Source organism: Rhinichthys klamathensis, unplaced genomic scaffold (genome assembly GCF_029890125.1).
Source record: "Rhinichthys klamathensis goyatoka isolate OS25496 unplaced genomic scaffold, OSU_Roscu_1.1 h1tg000579l_1, whole genome shotgun sequence".
Classification (NCBI taxonomy): Eukaryota; Metazoa; Chordata; class Actinopteri; order Cypriniformes; family Leuciscidae; genus Rhinichthys; species Rhinichthys klamathensis.
In genome coordinates, this window is record NW_026607043.1 from 614,695 (window position 1) to 637,717 (window position 23,023).

At 38.8% G+C, this 23,023-nt stretch overlaps 2 protein-coding genes and 4 non-coding genes across 7 annotated transcripts; all 6 read left to right on the forward strand.

Annotated features, from left to right (window-relative positions):
• The first annotated feature begins 107 nt into the window (after positions 1–107).
• Positions 108–4,671, forward strand: rps7 (ribosomal protein S7). The gene is made up of 7 exons (XM_056240100.1): positions 108–190; positions 1,041–1,124; positions 1,229–1,300; positions 1,725–1,868; positions 3,376–3,440; positions 3,893–4,043; positions 4,560–4,671. The coding sequence occupies exons 2-7, from the start codon at positions 1,050–1,052 to the stop codon at positions 4,635–4,637; spliced, it is 585 nt and encodes a 194-aa protein (XP_056096075.1). The 5' UTR covers positions 108–190; positions 1,041–1,049; the 3' UTR covers positions 4,638–4,671.
• On the forward strand, positions 1,401–1,621 carry LOC130075519 (small nucleolar RNA SNORA73 family). Its single transcript, XR_008805533.1, has one exon. It is a non-coding gene; the product is annotated as a small nucleolar RNA SNORA73 family (small nucleolar RNA).
• Positions 3,067–3,287, forward strand: LOC130075517 (small nucleolar RNA SNORA73 family). The gene has a single exon (XR_008805531.1). It is a non-coding gene; the product is annotated as a small nucleolar RNA SNORA73 family (small nucleolar RNA).
• On the forward strand, positions 3,570–3,790 carry LOC130075516 (small nucleolar RNA SNORA73 family). The gene has a single exon (XR_008805530.1). It is a non-coding gene; the product is annotated as a small nucleolar RNA SNORA73 family (small nucleolar RNA).
• On the forward strand, positions 4,074–4,294 carry LOC130075518 (small nucleolar RNA SNORA73 family). The gene has a single exon (XR_008805532.1). It is a non-coding gene; the product is annotated as a small nucleolar RNA SNORA73 family (small nucleolar RNA).
• Positions 4,672–7,589: 2,918 nt separating the features above from the next.
• On the forward strand, positions 7,590–13,534 carry allc (allantoicase). 2 transcript variants are annotated; one of them, XM_056240095.1, is made up of 11 exons: positions 7,590–7,779; positions 7,892–7,942; positions 8,037–8,124; positions 8,457–8,576; positions 8,665–8,744; positions 8,839–8,971; positions 9,987–10,142; positions 10,551–10,624; positions 10,704–10,812; positions 11,291–11,418; positions 12,773–13,534. In XM_056240095.1, the coding sequence occupies exons 1-11, from the start codon at positions 7,690–7,692 to the stop codon at positions 12,968–12,970; spliced, it is 1,227 nt and encodes a 408-aa protein (XP_056096070.1). In that variant the 5' UTR covers positions 7,590–7,689; the 3' UTR covers positions 12,971–13,534. The 2 variants fall into 2 exon arrangements, with proteins under 2 accessions (XP_056096070.1, XP_056096069.1); XM_056240094.1 differs by lacking the exon at positions 12,773–13,534 and adding an exon at positions 11,508–11,901 and having other exon boundaries at positions 7,643–7,779.
• The last annotated feature ends 9,489 nt before the right edge of the window (positions 13,535–23,023 follow it).

Here is a 23,023-nt window from a genome sequence, read left to right on the forward strand (position 1 = left end):
ATGATGTTCTTCAATTAATAAAATTAACAAAATATTGCACCTATTCCTTTACACAACATGATAAATAAGAAGAACGGGCGCCCTCTGCAGTCGAGGATGATGATTACATTTCCCATAATGCAACACACCAACACGCTTTTACCGGCCTCTCGCGAGAATACGGCCTCTTCCCAGGCCGTCGTTGATAGAGGTGAGTCTACTGAATGTGCCCAGCTAAAGGGATATCAAGTTAAAATGTAGAAAATAAGTAATATTTACCTCCACGCATGAGCTTCATATGTTGTTTTCACTGAGATGCGTTAGATGCGAGTATGTACGAAAATGGATGGCTATTTTAGAAACAGGAATTTATAAATGTAAGATGTGCTAGCAGACGTGTCTGTACTACAGTATTACTGCGGCCCATGTGGTGTTCTAATATGCCCGAAAATGCCTCTATTAAGTAAAGTACTATATATTGAAGACTTATATTTGTGATAGAATTAAACTTGTAATGTAAATGTAGTGATTCTGTGCTAGCTAATCAATGCTAACGGCATGCTAAGAACACACTTCGAGTTACTAGAAAATGTTTTTCTTAACGGTAGCCGCCTAGCCGGTGACTTACTTAGAACAGCCGTAGTTAAAATTTGATTAATATAATTAAGAATTCGATTAAATGCCGAGACATTTTGGTTAATTTATTAAATTATGGTTTCTTATGAATAGCATGTCACCTAGCTTACCTGTAAGTTACAGACGCATCAGATTGTATGTCACTTTTAAAGGGTAATTCAATCAATAATTTTGTTAATTTACTCACCTTCATGTTTTTCCAAACCCGTGGCTTGCATCTGTGTACCACAAAACGAAATGTGCGTAATGTTATGACCTGACGGCCTCAGCCTACATTTTATGAAAAATTAAGATTTTTTTGAATTGTGAAAGTTTAGGTTTGGAGCAAAGTGAGGCTTAGTAAATGACACCATTTTTTTAAAGTGAAATAATCTTGCTATACTATGTCGTGTTTTCATTCTTACAAGTCTGTTTCTGTGTTTCAGACACAGGCCATGTTCAGTACCAGTGCGAAAATAGTAAAGCCGAATGGCGAAAAGCCAGATGAGTTTGAGTCTGGCATTTCCCAGGTATAATTCAGTAACTCATGATTAAAAAAAAAAAAAATTTGATATGCATGCATCTGTATCCTCTTCGACCGTTCTTATGATAAACTTCAGTCTGTCTCATGCAGGCCCTTCTTGAGCTGGAGATGAACTCCGATTTGAAGGCTCAGCTGAGGGAGCTCCACATCACTGCTGCTAAGGTAAAAACTTGGGTTCATTCATTTTGGATGATTACCATTGCAGTAGTTCAGCTACAGCACTAGTACAATAAATAGCTGTTTGAACTGATAATTGACATAACCAACGTGGACATCCTGTGAGATGGCTCTCATGTGGCTCTGTCCGTGTGGCGTAAGGGAGCGCAGCACTTTGGTGCCATGACGTACAGTCCCGTTCCACGACGTTGGATAGCAAGCTTGTCCCCGGCCTCTGGCTGGTGTGGACGGCGTCCTGTATATTCCTACATCTTCCCAGAGCCCTTTGTGCCGTTACTGGGGAGGTAAACCATGCAGTGCACATGCTCTCCACTGTAAAATGTAAAACTTGAATTAATACTAGGTTGTCTTTCGTAGATTAATGCATCGTGTGCCTGTTCACACTATTCATTCTCTCTCTCTCTTGCAGGAAATTGAGGTTGGTGGTAGCAGGAAAGCCATCATCATCTTTGTGCCAGTGCCCCAGCTGAAGTCCTTCCAGAAGATCCAGGTGAGGCTCGTGCGTGAGCTGGAAAAGAAATTCAGCGGCAAGCATGTGGTGTTCATCGCACAGGTAAGACTCGTCCTTTTTAAGCATCTGATTTTTAATGTAGAACAAGTGTTAGCTGTGCTGTACTTTGTATTTATTGATGTATTTTAAGTTGCTGCTAAAACTCTCCTCTAGTGTTTAGTGCAATGTTTTTTTTATTGTCATTTGGGGTGGAATTTAAATGACCTCATTAAATCCAAATTAAACTTGTGGCTTTAGTCCATGTCTGTTCTTTTGAGGCCATTGTTTATGCTAGTGTGATTCAACACATTGATGTTAACATTCAAATATTCTTTAGATTTAAAAATTGAGCTTACCTGTGAAGTTTGACTGGACAACTAAAAATTTTAAATGTCCAATCCAGTGCTCTCGAGGTCAAATTTGATTTGTCCAGTCACATTACGCAGGTATGTTCTATTAAAATTAATTTGTCCAAATCAAATGCTCTTTAGATTTAAAATGCTCATCTTCACCTTGCACTGACCTATTGGATATTTCTAAAAGGTTGAGCCCTTTTATATCCTGCCAAACATCCTGTTTCAATTGCACAGGGTTGGCACTGGACCAGATAACACTTGTCAAGTCATTTCATGGGGTCCTTAAACTTTGCCTTTAACATGAATCTTAGCCTTAAGACGCCTTTCCACTGCACACGACAAACGGCAGCCGTCGGACCGGACGTCATTCATTTCCAATGGAGAGTCGTACGGGAGCTGCGGGGAGTTCCGATCATATGCGTATGCTGAAAATTTGGATCCGATTTGAGCTTTGAATCCATTGAAATATCTGAACTTCTGCGAATAGACCTTATGCGACTGGATGTGATGTATTCTAATCAAAACTATGAGCGAGGCTAGAATTACCAATATTTTGACTAACGTTATTCTGTAAACTCTCTTTCTGTACAATGTCGGTTAATTATGGCAGAAAAAATATTTTGTAATGATAAATCAATCTTTATATTGATTAGCTCTATAAAATCTTATGTTTTTATTTTTAGATGTATTGAGGGTAATTTGTTTTGTGTGGATGTATTCATGCATGCATTATATTCATAAAAAAAAAAAAAAAAAATTACCATTGTGAATAGCCGAGGGTAACGGTTACTCTACGAACAATTTCAAAGTTCTGTGCGACTGACACTAGGGGGCGAAATGCGACAATCGTATGTGAATGTCGTCGTGTGCAGTGGAAAGGCAGCTTTAGTGTGATTTTTGATTTACCAACGTGGACATCCTGTGAGATGGCTCTCATGTGGCTCTGTCCGTGTGGCGTAAGGGAGCGCAGCACTTCGGTGCCATGACGTACAGTCCCGTTCCACGACGTTGGATAGCAAGCTTGTCCCCGGCCTCTGGCTGGTGTGGACGGCGTCCTGTATATTCCTACATCTTCCCAGAGCCCTTTGGGCCGTTACTGGGGAGGTAAACCATGCAGTGCACATGCCATTTAGAGCCACAATAATGTGATGTTGCTTAAGAATTAGCATGTTGACAACCAAATTAATGGTTTTAATCTTGATCTTTTTTTCCAGAGAAGAATCCTGCCTAAACCCACAAGGAAAAGCCGCACAAAAAACAAGCAGAAGCGTCCCAGGAGGTAAATGTCGTCTTGTTGCATTTTGGAAGCTGTGTTTGCGGAGTCAGGGTTAGTAGTGCTTGCTTTCTCAGTGTGAATTTGCCTACCATATCAGAGTTGTGCTGATTGGCCTTGTTAGCGTGTCGTAAACCGACGTGGACATCCTGTGAGATGGCTCTCATGTGGCTCTGTCCGTGTGGCGTAAGGGAGCGCAGCACTTTGGTGCCATGACGTACAGTCCCGTTCCACGACGTTGGATAGCAAGCTTGTCCCCGGCCTCTGGCTGGTGTGGACGGCGTCCTGTATATTCCTACATCTTCCCAGAGCCCTTTGGGCCGTTACTGGGGAGGTAAACCATGCAGTGTACATCCAAATCTGTTATATTTAGGATGTTTCATGTTTTTAGGTGACTTGAACCTAATGTTTAGTGGATGAACACTGAACTTGTCCACTTAATCTGTCTTCTCCTTTAGCCGAACTCTGACTAATGTGCATGATGCTATCCTTGAGGACCTGGTCTTCCCCAGCGAAATTGTTGGCAAAAGGATTCGCGTGAAACTGGACAGCAGCAGGCTCATCAAGGTCCACCTCGACAAGGCACAGCAAAACAATGTTGAACACAAAGTGAGTACTACTCTTCTTAAATGCAGTAACCCAACGTGGACATCCTGTGAGATGGCTCTCATGTGGCTCTGTCCGTGTGGCGTAAGGGAGCGCAGCACTTTGGTGCCATGACGTACAGTCCCGTTCCACGACGTTGGATAGCAAGCTTGTCCCCGGCCTCTGGCTGGTGTGGACGGCGTCCTGTATATTCCTACATCTTCCCAGAGCCCTTTGTGCCGTTACTGGGGAGGTAAACCATGCAGTGCACACTATTAATTGTTAAAGTTGGGGTTCTATTTTGGGATTTGTGATGAATTATCAGGCAATCCTAATTTGATTTGTTTATGTAATCGTTCTCCGATTGTTTTTATCCTTGACTTTAACTGGAGATGTTTACCTTTTGAAAAACCCATCAATTAGTAGGCTATGCTCTAGCTTTATTTTCAGCTCTCTACATTTCAATTTATAAGTGACTGTCACAATTTCTTAGTCTTTTCACTGAATATTAATTAAGCTAATTTGTGGTTCTTGTTTCAGGTTGAGACATTCTCTGGTGTCTACAAGAAGCTTACAGGCAAGGATGTGATATTTGAATTCCCGGAGTTCCAACTGTAAAGTGCAGATGACAAAATAAATTTGTTTACTGTCATGTTCCCTGTCTTTTTTTTAAAAAAAATTACCAAGTCATTAAATGTTTTGTTTTTGTTTTTTATGTGGTCTTATGAGTAAGCTGTTAGTTCATGAAAGCATTGTGGCAGAAAAGGATGGTTTTCTGAAGTGGTAAGGATTGCTATGACTTCACTCTTGTCTGGACATAAATGTTCATCAGATTGCAGTGTCACATGTGTTGGCCCCCTTTTTTTTATGGAGGCCACAAAGATCAGTATCTTTTATAGTGCCCAAACTCATGCCTGGCTTAATCCTGGATCCCAACAGATAAAGATCTAAACCAGTCCATCTGTGATTATGGTGGTGACCATTTTGGCAGGAGTTCTACACCGATAACATGTTGGTCAATGCCCTGTACTATTGTTGTAACGAAGGAAAAAAAGATCAAAGCGTTTGTTCAGCCTTTTAACCCTCTGGTGTTCTTCGGTCGTTTCCGACCGGAATTTTTTAAATAAAAAAATGTTAAATCGTAGCTTCATCGGAATGGTACGAAACTTGGTGACTTTTATGGTACTTAGTATATGAACACACAAAAAAAATTGGGGACATGATTTGAAAAGTCTAAGTGGTCGTAAAAAAAATAGTCACACTCATGGCCTTCGGTCAAAAATGACCGGCCATAGGATATGAATGGGAAAATGGCAAAAATATGAAAATACAGAGGTTTTTTGTGCGTACAATCTACAAATCAGCCACGATGCAGAAAAAAAGCATAACACAGTGAAGGGGTGAATCTCTAAAACATCAAGAGTGCAAAACAGACAAATACACACACACACACACACTTATACACACAAAAACACACGCACACAAATGAACGTGTGTCATTGCAAAAGCTAATTTTGGGAAATGTGTGAAATAAAAGCAATTATTCATCAATGTAAGGAATAAAAAGCACACAGATATGAAAGCATGAGACTGTAAGCCATCAAGGTTGCAAAATAGACATGCTCACACAGACACAGACACACACACATAGGGAAATATGAGACTGGTGAAACTGTAACAGAGAAATGTGAGAATATGTGAAATCAAATCAATGAATCAAATAAAGGGGAGACATTGGGTCCAAAATGCAAAGGTCACACACTATGTCTCTCTCTCTTGAACACACGCACACACACACACACACACAGTGTAAGATCAAACGATGGAATTCTTCCCTAGTAACCTCCAGGCCTATTGCAGCACATATGTGGTCTTTTGATGTGTTTATTGGAGGTTGAATTCAAATCAAATACTGTCAAACTACCCATACTACTTCTGAATAGGATGTCTACTTCATAAATTGTATGAAAATTATGGAAATACATGGTTCAGATCACTCAAAACATATATGAAAATGGAGGCGCCCTTATATGGTCAGTAAGGAAGCTTGGCGTTCCATGCATCTAGTGAAAAAGTTTGGTATGCGCCAAAATAAAATCTTGACTGAAAGCTTATTTTTTGAGATATCAACCTAAAATTTGGAACACAACTTCTTAAGATTTTTGGCTTTCATTTTCTTGCAGTTTTAGAGTAAAATATATTTTATAATATATATATTTTATATAAAATATAAATAATAAAAATTTTACATTGTTCATTTTTATTAACTCAAACTTTCATAACTTTTTTTCTGTTTCACTTTCATAATTTCTTTCACTTCTACAATAATCTGGCAAATGTCTTCTTTAAAACAAGACCAACCATAGGTCTATATTCCAAAGCATTCTTGAATTACAACCATTTAAGTTTGGATAGTGATTTTCATGTCTATGCGAAAATAATATAATTTTTATTTTATTTTTTAAAAATAAAATAAAACAACCAAACAAACAAAAAACTTGACAAAAATAGTCTTTGAGAATCACTTATTATAAATTAAAATCCACAACCTGAAAAAAATAGGCAAATATGTGCAAAAACAACTAGAATTCACAAGCCTTTCTACAGAGGCTGTAAATCCATCTAGTGGTTAAAATATGATATTGCATGATAATTATGCTCACTACATCCACCAGATGGCTCCAATGTGATTTAAAAAAATGTTTTCTGTAGGCCAAGGATCCACTTTAACCTGAAATACAGCATTAATTAAAAAATAATAAAAATAATATATATATATACATTTTCTATTATATTCAATGGGAAAAAATTGATCATAATTATTGCATAAATATTAATTATTTTCATAAAATTCTCTCAAAACACAAAAAAGAAAAAGAAAAAATATTATTGAACAAAAATAAATTTCATTGATTTTACTGAAAAAAAATAAAAATTGATTTCAGGGGTCCGGTCACTTCTGACCGCGAAGGTCTTGAGTGTGACTGGAAAACGAAGAACTCCAGAGGGTTAATATTGAAAGATTGTATTGTCTGTCCAATGCCACAGGTGAATGAAACTATTTTTTTTTTTTATGAAACGGGGTCATGATGTAAATGTAGGTTAACCTTGGTTAATTTCAGTAGGGTCAGATCTGTACTATACAAGTAGGTTATTTGTTTTATATTGAATTGAAAATGAGTATTTTAAAGTACTGTTTAAAAAAAAAAGTTTTACTACAACTGTTCAAGCTTGTAATGACCCTCCTTGTGGTTGCAGTTACAGTCTGTTCGAGACCATACAAAATGTGCGTAATTATTACATAATCAAGCAATGCAAGGTGATAGTAAAGAAATATCCCACCACATGTAGGTTGTTAAAACGGAGATATTCAGATTTATAAAATAATTGCACGTTTCTGTTCTTTACTCTAGTTGCTACAAATGACTCGCGCTTTTATTTAAGAATCCATTCTGTACTTTCATAATATTCAACGGTGACAGTTGTTGATCATAAATGATGGACTTCGCTCTGTTATAGGCTACAGTTTGAGAGGGTAGGTAAATATTATCAGTCAGTCTATTATATCGCAGCGAGTAAGCGATTCTCTACCGTCCTCTTCTTAGGTCCTTGTAATATTAAACGAATTGAATTTGAAACAATAATTACCTCAAATCTAATTCGCATTAACATGGCAAATCGACCTATACAGAAGGCGGCCAGCAGTCAGCCACATTTCCTGCAGTTCAACAACCTCGCATGTGAAACAGCTGGAGGAAAGGTGAATAACAGTGCATTTTAAATATAACAAACAATGCCCTATTTTATGAGATTTTAAATATGTTCTATGTTATATTGCATTTGCTAATAAAGTACTAACGTTGTCATTAAAGGTGATTTTTGCCACAGATGAGTGGTTTGCCCCTGCCAGAAATCTATTGAAGGTAGTCATTTTGCTTGTACTCTGGTAATATTCATGCATTCAAACTTTTCTAGAATTATCTGATGTTAAAAATTTTGTTCTAAAATGACCTGAAGCGAGACCCTCCAGAATTCATAGCCTCAGCGTTTACTGAATATGGGAAATGGATGGATGGCTGGGAAACCCGGAGGAAAAGAATTCCAGGTATTAGTCCATTTTCACAAATCAAAGTTCACTGTAAAACTGAAATAGGGCTCTGTGTGTTGTGTTCCTCGTTTCTCTCTAATGAGTGAGTTCCATTGAACCTGGATGAGTTAGGGTAGCTGCAGGCTACATCCTTCTATCATCCATTCAGTTTCTCTGAAGATCTGTAAAATGAACTCATGTGAGAAAGATGTACTGCAACACTGAGATGCTTCCTCATCTGACCAGGCTTTCAGGGCACGTTTTGTAATCTCAAAGAGTGCTCCATCTGTACTTACAACAGATTTAGTTATCTCATGAAAGATGCATGTGTCCCTCATCTTGTGTTAAAGGTCACGACTGGTGCATTGTACAGTTAGGAGTTCCAGGAGTTATTCATGGCTTTGATGTGGACACATCATTCTTCACGGGGAACTATGGCCCATACGTCTCCATTCAAGTGGCCTGTCTGGGTAGGTATCTATGGTCTGTAAGTATACGTTAAAGGATAAAGTTTAAGGTTACCTTGATTATATCTAATATATGTCACTTCTAAATCAGATCAGATTCCATTGTTCACTCTTGAAGGAGATCGTACAGGCATGGCAGCTTCCCCAAGCCAGTTTGAAGCTGTGGCAAAGGTGTAAAATATCGTCTAGTGTGCTAGATCATGCATAAAATCTACAGTCTGTGTATCTGAGGGAACAGAACTCAGTCTGAATTTTTGTTGAACAGCTGAATTCAGACAGCTGGAAGGAGATTGTCCCGATGACAGAGATGAAGCCGGGTTACTCTGAATCATGCCACAACTACCTGAGTGTCACCTATCCACACAGAGTTACCCATATCCGCCTCAACATATATCCAGGTAATACATGTTCAGCAACATGAATCATTCGATGCAATTTTAAAAAATTACAAAACAGAGAATGTGATCATTCATAATAATAATAAAAAAAATTGCCTGGGGAGAGATGCTACAACGGAGCAACATTATAGAGAGCCATTTATTTTGTAAAATGAATACAAATGAAGGCTTGTAAAATAATACTAAAATATTAACGTTTTATTTATATACCACCTTAAAACTGGAGAGTATGTGTTTTTTCCAAATTTTTTATGTGGTATTTTATTTACTCATTTTTCTTAGCGGATGATTTCTTGCCCAAGGTGCCTACAGGAAAAGATTCTTTCAACGAATTGTTGAAAGAATTGTAGCTCTGAATTAAAGCTGAAGTTTGTCATTTGTAATTGCGTCACCAAACAGAAAATAAATATAATAGCATTCCCCCCCTGCCTGCCATTGCGGTCAAACTGTTAGTCCTCAACTAAACCATACTTTAAAGTGCTACTTTTTTTCAGTAGCCTCGGTTCCGTAACTATTTTTCCCACAGGGTTTAAAACAAAAATGTCTAAATGTAATAAGCTATGAACCTGCTACGAGATGAAGCACAAAATGACAAACTTTGATTTGAAGCATAAAAGTATTTGAAAATCTTTACAAAGAGACAAAAGCTACAAGAATGAGTACCTAATGGCTTTAATGAGGGGAAAGAACCCCATAAACCCCAATTATGTGAATAACATAATTGAATGTAAAACGATGGAGAAATATCAAACAATTTATTTGATGTTGATTCTATATAGAAACAAGATATTTAACGTTTATATACACTTTTATATTCTATTGACTGTTGCTCTCTGTTGGTTGAGCCAATGAGTTTGTGTTGGGCTGGTTAGGATGCTTAAACAAACAAAGCAATATTTTGCTACAGTGTTTACACTTTTTCTGGAATATCAACCTACTTATAGTTGTTTCTGCATATTAAAATACAACGTCCAAAAAACATCTCAGCTTTCATTTTTTTGTTCGATGTTTGCAGATGGCGGCATTGCCAGGCTGAAAGTCTATGGCATTGGGAAGAAGGACTGGTCCACTGTGCCTGGCCAAGACCTAGTGGATCTTGTTGCCCTGGTTAATGGAGGCGTATGCGTAGGCTACAGCGATGCCCACTACGGTCACCCACGCAATATGATTGGTGAGTGATTCTTTGGACTCCCAGCCAGACAGCACCAGATCCGGCCACATCTGGTACACGTGAATTCCACATGGCCCAGATGTGGGCCAAATCTGGGCCGAAACTATGTTGCTGTCTGGGCTGACAAATTGAGAAACATTTTAAAGAGGCATTATGTTTTTTTTGTTTTTTTTTTCAGTTGAGCCAAGAGAAACATCTAAAATGCAATCTCTGCTTTCATTTAGGCTTATCATAAAAAACAATCCATACTTAATTTTTATGAATACTAAACATCACTTCCCAATAAATAAGTTAAGGTCTATTTAATGATTGTTTGGAGAAGATTATGGAATATTATTATTAAATTAGAGATTTTGAGATCTAGATCAGTACTTGATTGTGATTGTCTGAATGTGTGCTTCTCTGTAGCCCTAGGGAGAGGTGACAACATGGGTGACGGGTGGGAGACAGCCAGACGCCTGGATCGGCCCAAGATTTTAAGGGTAAAAGCAGTCTTGTCATTTTAGGAAACATCATAGACATCAGTTATACCCCACACAGGTCCCATATATTACTTTTCAGGTGGACGAGAAAGGCATATTGCAGGTACCAGGCTGTGAGTGGGCTATTCTCAGACTAGGACATCCTGGCATCATAAGCAAAATTGAGCTAGACACCAACCACTTTAAAGGTACTAGAAGTATTCAATATTATTATTATTATTTTTAAAGTAGGCTAATTCAAATTTTATTGCATTTTCTGTCTAAATGTTTTCCATCTTAAATGACTTTTGGACTGTCTATTCATAAAATAACTCCTGAAAGAAATGTAGCACGGTTTCCACAAAAATATTAAGCAGTACAACAACTGTTTTCAACATTGATAATAGAATTGTTTCTTGATCACCAAATCAGCATATTAGAATGATTTCTGAAAATTCAGCTTTGCCATCACATGAATAAATACATTTTAAAATATATTAAAATACAAAAATAGTTATTTTAAATTGTAATACTATTTCATATTATTACTGGTTTGGTTAGCATAAGAGTCTTTATTTTAAAAACATTAAAAAAAGCTTACTGACCCCAAACTTTTGAAACTTTAAGCTTGAAATATGCTTTTTCTTTTTTTATATTGGCTATTTAAAAAAACAACTATTGTCTTAGGGAATTTTCCAGACTCCTGCAAGATCGAGGCCTGCAGTTTGACCCCAGATGAGGAGAACAATTTAATTCTTAACCAGTGGCGCTCTGACAAAAGCCCCAAGTGGAGAATCCTCCTTCCTCCTCAAAAAGTATGAATTGCACAAATTTCATTTGCCTCCATCTTCAACTTTATTCCTTTTTGTTCTCTGTAAATGTGATCACAATCTTCCTCATCTAGCTGAAGGCACACCACAGGCACTTGTTTTCTGGGGAGTCTGTGGTGCATTGTGGGCCTGTGACTCATGTGCGTCTGGTCATAGCCCCTGACGGAGGGGTCAGCAGACTCAGGGTGTGGGGTCGACCGGTGTCCAACAATGTGACTCACCCTCAACAAATCTCCAAACTGTGATGCCATCATGTATTTTCAACACCTAGTTACGGAAGAATGAAGCTCATGACATTAGCTGTGATATAAAATATTTACACAATAAAATGTTAATAATTGTGGTAATTACAATACTATATACAATAGTATATATAGTATACAAATACTATACTATACATTTACCTGATAGTGGTACAGTAAATAAATGAATTTTATTGTCAATAAATTTCTCTCATAACTTATAAAATGTAACTTCACTCATTTTGTTTGCCTCGTATATTTCCAATACTGACATTTTAGATATAAAAATAGTTTTGAAAATACCTATTCTGTCATGTGAATGTTTGCCCAGATCTGGTTTCATTTTTAAAGCAAACAAAACAAAGGTGTGAGAAAATGCTGACCAGTCTCAAGTTAACCCACATGATTTGTATGTCCATAGACACGTACAGTAGCATTGGAAATATTCTGGGAATGATCTAATACAAAGTATAATATTTTAACAAGTAACATTTTTGCAAACATTTGAAAAGTTCTGCTTGCATACATCAGAAACAGCTCTGGGATATGATAATAATTATTGTTATACTTAAAATAATGAATCTAAAATTACTAAAATACTCGTAGTAATACTACTACTAATAACTCATATTATTTTAGTATTTTTAATAGATCTTTTCACTGCTATCAATAAAAGTGCTATATTATAAAAGGAATAAAAGTGTATACCGGTAGTTAGAATTGAATAGAATTCATGCATGATGTGTCCTTAGGCATTATTTTCTCAAATATTTCTTTGACATTTTTCCTATATAGGAACATGAAGCAACGTCTTTGATTTAAAAAAAATATGTCTTAAGTCAAGAAACGAATTGGAGCTTATCTCTATTTACATGAAAAGTTGTTGACATATTCCTTTGACGTTTCTTCCACTATGCTTATCCCTCGGAACAGTTGATTTAAAAAACAAAAAACAAGGTGGGATTTTGACATTCAATGACATGTTTCAAACTTTCTGGCATTTACTCTGTACAATTGCACAGATAGCTTCTGCAGATGCAGAGATTTTCCATTGAGCTGTTTTCTCCCCCCAATCATTTTGTCATGTTTCTCCACAGATTAAGCCAGCGGTCCATAGCAGGACAAATTGTGTCGGCATAGTTGATAAGGATTCTGCAGGAGTCAAGTGCTATCAGGTCAGGCCTTCTGTGCCCCAGCCATATAAAATACAGTCTGTGGACTGTGGACCTCATTCATGCAGAAGAAATGTCATTGTGCATGCAACCATTCCAATGCAAATTGTTGCATTAAATTGAATACAAACGGTTCACATTCTGCTTGTGTTTCATGAATGAGGTCCAATGTGCTGGACACATATATTCATTGAATCGGAGTGAGAAAAGATGCCACTATTTTTACAAAACAATAAACTACAGTAAATTCATATTTAAAGATTGCAGCATGGAATGACAAAACCCAAAACAAAATAAGCAAAATTAAAAACCCAAATATGATTATGCATATAGTTCTAGATGTCCTTGAACAGGCTGAGCATGTGGAGACGTAGACAGCACCAGACATCTCTCATTTCTCTGGAGTCAAACAGGCTGCATTGTGATTAATTACAGTATATTATGCTCACTCATGCAGACACATGAACACACTCGCTCACACACACTCGGGGCCCTTTGCCGCGGAGGAAGAGAAGTGTTTGTTGGGCTGAGCTTAAATGACAGAGGGGGCTGAACTGCACACTCAGCACTTTGCTTTGAGAAAAGGTCAATGTGAAATATCTGATGTGTCTTTATTAGTATGAAATATTTCAGCTTGGTTTTTCCACGCTGAATATTGTTGAAAAAATAAATATTTGCTTGTGCTCATATGTTGCCATCCAGATGAGTTTATCATGCTTTTCTCAATTAATTGAAAGCAGGTTTCATTGTTCAGAAAACATGTTCCTGCATGGTTTCACAGACAATTAAGGCTTAAGATAGTCCCAGACTAAAATGCACTGTTTGCATTGTTTTGTCTCAAGTAAACACTAGTAATGTTTTTTTCTAAGGCATGTTCATAAATGCTACTTAAATGTATTTAACTAAGGCCTAACCCTGGTTTAATCTAAGCCTTGTCTGGGAAAGTTCTTAATTTTTTCATTTAACTAAAAACTTAGTCTCCGATGTTTCCTCCTAAAATGTCCAAGAGAGAGAAAAAATAAGTCTCAAATGAGAGGATATGAATATGGCATAGCGTAGATCATTTAGTGTTGGAAGAATCTGATAAGAAATATATTAAATTGAATCGAACTGGAGTTGAATTGGAAGCTCAGATTTTTAAGTGGAGACTTAGTATTAGGGTTATAAACTAAAACTAAAGCACTAAGATCGTTTCATTAATTGAAATACATGTCAACTGAAATAAAATAAAATATGAAAAACGTTTTTATTTCAGCTAAGCAATGTTTCTCATTTTGTTGTACTAAAATAACTAAAACTGAAGAAAAAAAACCCCCTCTAGAAATATATATAAAAAACTAACAAATGACAAAACGCACAACAAAATGACCATTCAAATTGAAATGAAAATGGAAGATATAAAAATAACTAATCAAAATATTAATAAAAACTTAAAATAATAGTATCTCAATACTAAATATGATACTGATACTAAAATAACATTGCTTTGTGTCTGGGCAATCAGAAGGAATATGAGATTCTTTTTCTCGTTCCATTTGCTCTCAATTTAATCCCATTGCTGTCTAAGAGAAACATTTGTAATTTTGCTTATGGGATGTAATGCATTTAAGAGAAAATGGGAAATGATTTTAAAGAAGTAATGTGTGTCTGAACTCTGAATAAATATTGTGGATTTTAGATATTTTTATGTTCAAAAGATTTCAAATTACTGTTACATGTTGTAAATGCATTTTAAAACGAATTGAACCACACGGCGCTATACATAACATTATTATGTCGCTCTTTATAACTTGTGCCAATGTATAATTCCTAAGCAGAGACATTTGACTCCACTGTCACCACATAGGCTACTGTTCTCAGATGGTGTGTTAAAGCCAGTGCTCACCAGGAGGGGGCGACAGAGGCCCAACAAACCTCCTCTGACCCCGCGGGTAATGTGAGACTTGTGTGCATCTGTGCATGACCTCTCTTCTGTCTGTCACTGTTTGTGTCTCTCTGTGGCACGGTGTGTAATCCACTGGCCCCAACAGGCTGTAAATTTAGGACACTCCAAATCACTCTTAAAGTGCGGTAAACTATGACCTGTCATCGTATGGACAGGAACTACAGTAAAATGCTTTTGTCTTCAACAAAAATAAGCATATTAAGTTAGGTAAATACTGACAGAACTTTCATTTTTTTGAGTGAACAGTTCCTTTAACAAACTTTTCTCTCATGCAGTGATGGGATTGTTTTAACCCAAAGTCCCAAACCCTGAAGCTCTGTTAGTGCACATAGTCAGTGCACATTGATGAAGTGGTTAAAAAAAAGAAAAAAATATTCATCTACTTCTCATCACCCCGAGGTAGAGAAACATTTCACCTAGATGCCCTGATCTGATATGAAACTCTCCATGAAATTCAGATTTGTAATACCATCTCCCTAATACATACACACAAACACACACACACACACACACACACACACACACACACACACACACACACACACACACACACACACAAACTCCCTTTCTGCCTCCACCTTGCCCTCCTCTCTTATTCGTCAGCCCTCTCCATCAATATCTGTCGGTTGGCTGCCAAAAAGAAGGATATGCTCAGGAATTAACTCTTTTTTTTTCTTCTAACCCTTCCCTTCCAGCATGTTTGGATTTTCTCTGTTTGATCTGGACTGTTAAATAAGACGAATGCTATTAGAAATTCATGGCTGTGCCGTGGCATCAATAAATGATTAGTTTGCAGTGCTTGCCAGTGATTGATTGGCTGGGCAGGGGATGTATTGGAACCAGACTCATTCAATGCCACGGCGAGTCGCTGGGGAACGGCTTAGCTTATCAGTGCCTGAACAACTTAAAGTGCTGTTTGTTAAGAAAGGTAAAAAAGGAAGAAATTGAGAGAGAGAGAGAGAGAGAGAGAGAGAGAGAGAGAGAGAGCTGTGAATTAAACACAGCTTGTAGTTAATTGCATTTATTTACTCAGCTCTGATCAATTTAATATCCATAAATGCATCTTTGCAAAAAACATTTTAAACCAGTAAATCATAGTCAAGGTATATTAATGACTGTATATTATGCTGTATTATTATGATATACTGTGCATATAAAATATGAAAAGTACAGTACAGTAAATACAGTAGTTCCTGTGATGGCAAAGCTACATTTTCAGTGTGATCATGATCCTTCAGAAATCCTTCTAATATGCTGATTTGGTGCTTTAAGAAACGTTTCTTATCAATGTTGAAAACAGTTCTGCTGCTTAATATTTTTGTGGAAACATGATGCTTCTTTCAGGATTATTTGATGAATAGAAAGTTCAAAAGAACAGGATTCATTTGAAATATAATGTTAAATATAATGTTACTTTTGATCAATTTAATGCTTCCTTTCCAAAAAAATCTTAATTGCTCCATATTAGTTACTTCATTTTGATTGGTCAGTTGAAGCATTGAGCGTATAATGATGCTAAATTGTATATTTTACCATTGGTCATGTCAAAATATGATACTATATACAGTTATACACAATAAAACTGTATTATTCCACAGTCTCTTTCTTTTCATTTCAACATGTTAGAATAGCTCATTAGCGCCATCTCGCAACTCAGAGCAGTTACTACTATATCAACTGTAATAAAATTGACAATTATCGAAGACTAAAAATATTAAATGTAATATACTGTATATGGTGAGCATAAAACATTTTATAGATGACTGGAAGTTTAGGAGTCCCCAATTAAAGTGAAAAAAAGATAATAAAAAAAAAAGTCCCCTTGGAAGAACAGGTAAAAAACAAAAACAAACATGCAGGTAAGAGAATATCTCAATATGTTTGGTTGAAATGGAGATTATTAGTATAGAAATTAATATTTGTTTGTTGCAGTGTTTTTATTGTTACTTGTCTTCTAAGGTCTTTCTTAGTGGGATCTTAAGATAACAGAATAATTAGAATAATTTCAGGGATAATGTATACATTCATCTGGTCACTTTCACAAAATAAAACCCTTCAGATATTCATTTTGTGATGATTTCCGGCTGTCTGTACATTATCCCTTACCTATTTGTCAAACAAAATTATGGTTTTACTTTTGTGCTAACATGCAGAGTCTTTAAATCCTAAATTCTATTTGATGTAGTCTTCAAATCGTACAGACTCAGACCCCAAGTTCAATGCCAAGTCTGAGTTGAGAGCAGCCAAGCAGCAGAAAGAAGTCTCCAAAACTCCCTGTCTCCACTCATAGGGGGGTAGACCTGCTAACGGGCCGAGCGTGTGTGTGTGTGAACACCTTTAAGCAGCGATGCTAATTCACAGGCTCGCAGACGCCGTCTCAGACAGAAGGCAAGAAAATCAGTGCTGCGAAGCGAATATTTTAGCTCTGCTCAAGCTCAGATAGAGTCATAAATTAATTCAGCACTTACAGGGAGTCCTCTCAACCTTGCCAGAGTCTTTCTCAGTCTCGCTTTTAGTATTTCTCACTCTCTTTTATTTTATGTGGGGTGTGGAGACCACCATAAATCATTCATCTCATCATAACCAGATCAGACAGACGATTGTTTGGGTCATACAGTGAATCTTAAAAAAAAATAAAAAATTCTCCGCTGCTCAGACTGCACTGCTATTTCCAACGGCAATGCAAATCAGTGCTTTTTCTGATGGATGTTTGGGCATTTACATTTTTTGGTATACTAAAAAGACAGTTTGCAAGATGGATCCATTGAGGGATGCTATAAAGATGTAGTTGTGCATTTTTACGACTGTCCGGATTCCAATATGTGTATTAAAACGATGACCTTTAGTGATGAATGCTCTTAATGTAACCTTGGGGAAGTGGATATTTGCAGAATTGACTCCCAAGGAGAGCTCCAAATACACCTCATACCAGCTCGTGATTGACACGGTGTGTTGCTGGTCTTGAGATTCCTATTAAACTCACTCACATATTCAGCCACCCGTCAGCAGCATCAGTGTCAGTGCCACTTCACTGGGACGGCAGCCAGAGCCAGCGTGGCAGCAGAGGTCAAACATCTCTCCCTCCCGCTTAGGCCAAATCGCATTTCAAACACCCGCTGTTGAGGAAATTAGGCCCTTTTTCTCAAAGTTTATCCACAAGCACAATTTAGGTGCTGGAAATTAAAGCCATTTTGAGCTAAAAGGTTTAAAGAAGTCAATTCGGTGGTTGTGGAAACCTTTCCAGGTAACACTCTTTTGGGGGGGCTGGGCTTTAACAGTGATTGACAGGCTCATTGAGTCCGTTCATTGTTGAGGAAAGGCAGAAGAGGGCACAGAGTGGGCTGTAAGTGACTGAATGAGTGAGTGAGAGAGTGTCAGCGAGGTGAAGTAACACTGATTAATGGCCTTTCTTCAGAGGGCAGTGTGTCCACCGCCAGAGATCGCCGGATAAGACCACGGAGAGGACCGTTTGAGGTGCATCTGCTTGTCGATTAGGTGCCTCTTTCAAATCTTCAGTGCAAAGAAAATAACACGGTATCTAACTGATATTAGAAAGCACAGAGATAAAGATGTTTTCCAGACTTGATTGTTTACGTGTGGTTATTAAGGGCAGTGTAAGATGATTTTATCTTTTAACAGGCAGCGTCTGAAGTACCGATTGGATCAGTGTGACAGAAAATGCCATGACAGAAAATGAGAGGAACTCAGTCTATTTCCCCCTATAACAACCTCAGACCGTGGGTACTCAACTATCAGACTCTACAGTATTCTGACACAAATTCATCTATCACTTTGCAGAAGTTAGCCAAATTAAGACAAAAATAATTGAGAACCATTGAGATCTACACTACCGTTCAATAGCTTGGGTGTTTTTTGTTGTTTAAAAAAAAAGAAGAAATTAATACTTTTATTCAGAAAGGGCACATTAAATTGATCAAAATATATAAAGACATTTATATTGTTACGAAATATTTTGATTTCAAATAAATTGTTCTTTTGAACTTTATATTCATCAAAGAATCGCGGCAACAAAAATATTGCAGCACAACTGTTTTCAACATTGATAATAATGATTCATATGTTTCTAGAGCATCAAATCAGCATATTAGAATGATTTCTGAAGACTTGAGTAATGATGCTGAAAATTCAGCTTTGTCATCACAGGAATAAAATATATTAAAACAGAAGACGGTTATTTTAAATTGCAATTGAAATTTTTCAGTATTAGGCCTACTGTTTTTACTGTATTTTTGATACATAAATGCAGCCTTGGTGAGTATAAGAGACTTCTTTCAAAAACATAAAAAAAATCTTACCAACCCCAAACTTTATATGGTAGTGTACATGAATTCTGATTTGTTTTATGAAAAACAAAAAAAAAGGCTCCCGTTTATGTAAGTTCAACCTAAAAGGACTTTTCTATGGAAATCGAGACTTGTTTGATGATGTGTAATCGTTGGTCTTTGTTTGCCTCTCACTCAGGAGTCAGGGAGTGAAAATTGAGCCAATGGATTTCTGCCACTTTACAGATTGTACATATTACCATAATAGACAACAGCGAAGTTGCTCAGGACATAAGCAGCAGGTATGTTTATAACTTCAAGCTTCATTTCCATGTTTCTCTGTTTAAATCTGTATTATTTTGTAGAAATAAGTCTAACTTGAGGCATTGATTTGAAGCAACTTTTGTATACAAATTTAGCAATACATTTAATGATTTTAGACCTAGTCGGTCAGTTTCGGCCTTCAAAAGCACTCTATTTCTCCTCACAGGACACTATAATGCCTTTTCCCCAACTTTGTGTATTTACACAAGAAGAATCCACATCAAGGTTAACCGTCAAGCTCATTTTGTGTTCATCACAAGCATTTATTCACACTTAATGATCTCAGCCGATTCATCAGTCAGTCAGCTGGGCATTTCTTCTCAATGAATAACAAAGTCTGCCGATACAGTACGGATGCACTTGATCAATCTCGCACCCCCCTCCTTCGTCAAAAGAAATTAGCAATAAAAAAAAATCAAATTGCTATCGATCGGTCTACATTGATTTCCTTTAGTCTTTTCCACTGCAATTACTCCTTGCCCAACAGCCGCTGTTTTCTAGTGATTGCTGGACGGCCAGCTGGGGTTACAGCCACACGCGGTGCTTCTCTCCCTTTCTTTCTCTCTCCCTCTTCCTCACTTCACGATCAAGGTCAACTTTAATCAACCTCAGGGCCTGTCAGCGGCTGCCGACAGCCTCAGCTGTGGCCCGCTCTCAATTCCTCTGGGCCTCGACGCGGCGGCTTACAGAATTACCCTGCTGTTCATCAAACACCCAGTTGCTCATTACTCACCGCACTCCTCCTGGAGTCATTAAGAGCCTGGGATACAAAGGACTTATAGCATCCAGACGAATGTGCTTCGCTACACTGTTGGGCTCACCACGGGAGGAGAACGTGCACTCATGAGCGATGCTGTTGTCGTTAGTTTGGAGCGTGATGTCGACGTCGACAGCTCTAGTTAATCTCTGGCGTTTGGTGTTATGCAAGGTGCTTGTTTTGGCCAGACCACATTATTCACAAATAGAGCCATCCCATCAAAAACTGACTCTTGGACTAATGGATTCAAAATACAGATACATTATTATTAGATGATCCTGTTGAATCATCAGTGTTTGAATGTGTGGAAGCTGTTTGTAGTGGAACCTCTGATATTGATGTGTTCTTTGCCATTTAAAGGAATATTCTTGGGCTACGTCTACATTAAGTCTACATTAATCCGGATAGATTTGAAAAAGGAGTTTTCATTTCAAAAAACTACATTCACCTTACAGCGCATGCGTGAATACTAATAAAATTCCCTAGACAATCAAGTTATCACGCAATTGTTCTGGCAGGATCATTTTATTTAGCAAAATATTTCACCATTCGCTGATGCGTCCAGGTTAGACTCACTCACCATTATATGTTTGGTCTAGAACGCAACTGCTCCAGTCTCATGTTTTGGCACAGGACAGCAAATGCGAGTGAATTTTCTGTCATCTTTGCAGGACTGTGATTATGAAGAGTGTGCAAAGTAACATATTTTAGCAACTGTGTGAAAGTGAATAGCACATAACAGGCACGAATATGGGTTAAATATGCGTCACATGACTAAACTTACATAATTGGTTTTAAATACCTGCGTTTTCACAGTCCACACTATAATGCGAAAACAGCGTTTTCAAATGTATCCACATTGGAGAGTGTTTTCACAAAGCTCTGTTTTTGTTGCTAAAAACGCCATCTCAGTGTGGACAGAAGGCCAAAACGGTGAAGGCTCAATCCCAATTAACCCCTTGCCCCTACCCCTTGGCCCTACCCCTCCGTTTTGCGCGTTCACGTCAAGGGGTAGGGTGTCCCGATTCTTGTTTAGATCGAGGGGTAGGGCTAAGGGGTAGGGCTACATAGCCCTCGAAGCGGAGTTCCCTTTCGAAGGGAACTCAACAATACGTCATCGACGTTATGGGGAACGCCTCAGGCGTGACAGGTGTCTGAAATCAAGTATCAACTCACAGCAATCATGTTGACCGGCGACAGCCCGTGCATCATCAGCTCGAATGATGAGCGCGCAACCTGGATGTATAAAAAGGGTGCCTTGAAACCGTGACAACATCTTTTCGTCTTCAGGGACTGTTTGTCTGTTTTGAGTAATCAACAATGAAGCGTGCAGAGAAAAGGAAAAATACTTTCCGCAAGTGTGCCGACCCGTGTCCCAGATATTTGACACCGGAGGATTCACACGATCTGTGCGTTTTTCTGCCTGGGAGAAGAGCACGCGCGGGGAGTTCTCGAGGGAGCTTCCTGCGCAAACTGTGAGCGTTTTTCTCTGAAAACGTTCCGTTCTCGTCTGTCCCACTTCTCAAGTGAAGTGGGCGCGGCATCTGAACCCCGCGGTTTCGGTCCCGCTCGGGCTGAGGCTCAGCGGCGCTTGAGCTTGTGGGGCTCTCAGATGGAGCTGGCAGATCAGCTGGAGAGGGGCGTTTACCTCGCGGATGATCTGCCAGCTGACGAGGATGAGTTACAGGTCGATGTAGAGGAGGTTCTTTCTCTTTCTGATGGATCTGTGACTGGTTCTCTTCGGGCCGGGCAGCAGTCGGCTACCGATGATATCAGTCTGGTTAGGACTGAAATATATATATAAAAAAATAATAATAATTCCGACCCTGCCATCCAAGCCGCTTAAGATTACATCAGGCGGCTATGGTGGCCACGGAGAGGCATCTGTAGCTCAACCAGGCTGACATCGGGAAGAGAGAAAAGAAGCCTTTCTCCTCGATTAGCCGGTTTCGCCTTTTGAGCTTTTCGGACCTTCCGTTGAGACGGTGGTCGAGAAGTTCAGGGAGACGAGGGCGCGCTCTGCGGCGTTTAAGAGCTCATGCCGCGGAGGTCCTCAGCCCAGCCCAGGCAGCCGGGAGGGCCTGGTCCGTCGTGGTCTGAGGATCACAGACAGACTCGGAAGGCCAGTGTCGCTTCCCGTGCACCCCCTCCTCCTAGCTGGGGGAGCAGTGCGCGCAGGAGGTCTAACTCCCGCGGGAGGCAGGATCTCAGGGAGGTGATCCAGAGTAAACGTTCTCGGACTGAACGTTAGACATCACCTCCCTGGATCTTGTCTCCTAACCATTGTGAAACAGTAGAACTCAGGTTTCTGAGTTCCTGAGTCCTGGTGTGCTTCATTCTGCACGCTGCAGGTTTTTATGTTGAGTGAAAATGTTTTTTCTGCGCAAATAACGTTTTCTCTTCTTTTTCAGAACTCGTCTCCTGTACAGAGCCGGGGACATGTTTGGCAAGCAAAGGTAATGTATTGTAAGGTGAGCTGAGCTCCCACATGTGGTCGCCAGGTAACAGGCCTCACCAGGCCTTCCAGGCTATGAGCTTCCATATGTCAGGTCACAGGCCTTATCCAGCCTTCCTGAATATGAGCTCCCACATACTGTGGTCGCCAGGTTACAGGCCTCACCGGCCTTCCTGGTTATGAGCTCCCACATACTGGGTTTCAGGTTATAGGCCTTACTAGGCCTTCCTGAATATTAGCTCCCACACACGGTGGTCGCCAGGTTACAGGCCTCGCCAGGCCTTCCTGGTTATGAGCTCTCACCTTCTATGCTCGCCAGGTTACAGGCCTCACCCGGCCTTCCTGATATGAGCTCCCACATACTGTGGTCGCCAGGTTACAGGCCACACCCGGCCTTCCTGATAAGAGCTCC

What these genes read in the sequence shown, in the direction of transcription:
- rps7 (XM_056240100.1), top strand. Translation starts at nt 1,050, where the DNA reads ATGTTCAGTACCAGTGCGAAAATAGTAAAGCCGAATGGCGAAAAGCCA. An exon ending in TTGAGTCTGGCATTTCCCAG is followed by an intron (nt 1,125 to 1,228) that starts GTATAATTCAGT and finishes TGTCTCATGCAG; the next exon opens with GCCCTTCTTGAGCTGGAGAT. An exon ending in AAGCAGAAGCGTCCCAGGAG is followed by an intron (nt 3,441 to 3,892) that starts GTAAATGTCGTC and finishes CTTCTCCTTTAG; the next exon opens with CCGAACTCTGACTAATGTGC.
- allc (XM_056240095.1), top strand. Translation starts at nt 7,690, where the DNA reads ATGGCAAATCGACCTATACAGAAGGCGGCCAGCAGTCAGCCACATTTC. An exon ending in ATCGGCCCAAGATTTTAAGG is followed by an intron (nt 10,625 to 10,703) that starts GTAAAAGCAGTC and finishes ATTACTTTTCAG; the next exon opens with GTGGACGAGAAAGGCATATT. An exon ending in AGACACCAACCACTTTAAAG is followed by an intron (nt 10,813 to 11,290) that starts GTACTAGAAGTA and finishes CTATTGTCTTAG; the next exon opens with GGAATTTTCCAGACTCCTGC.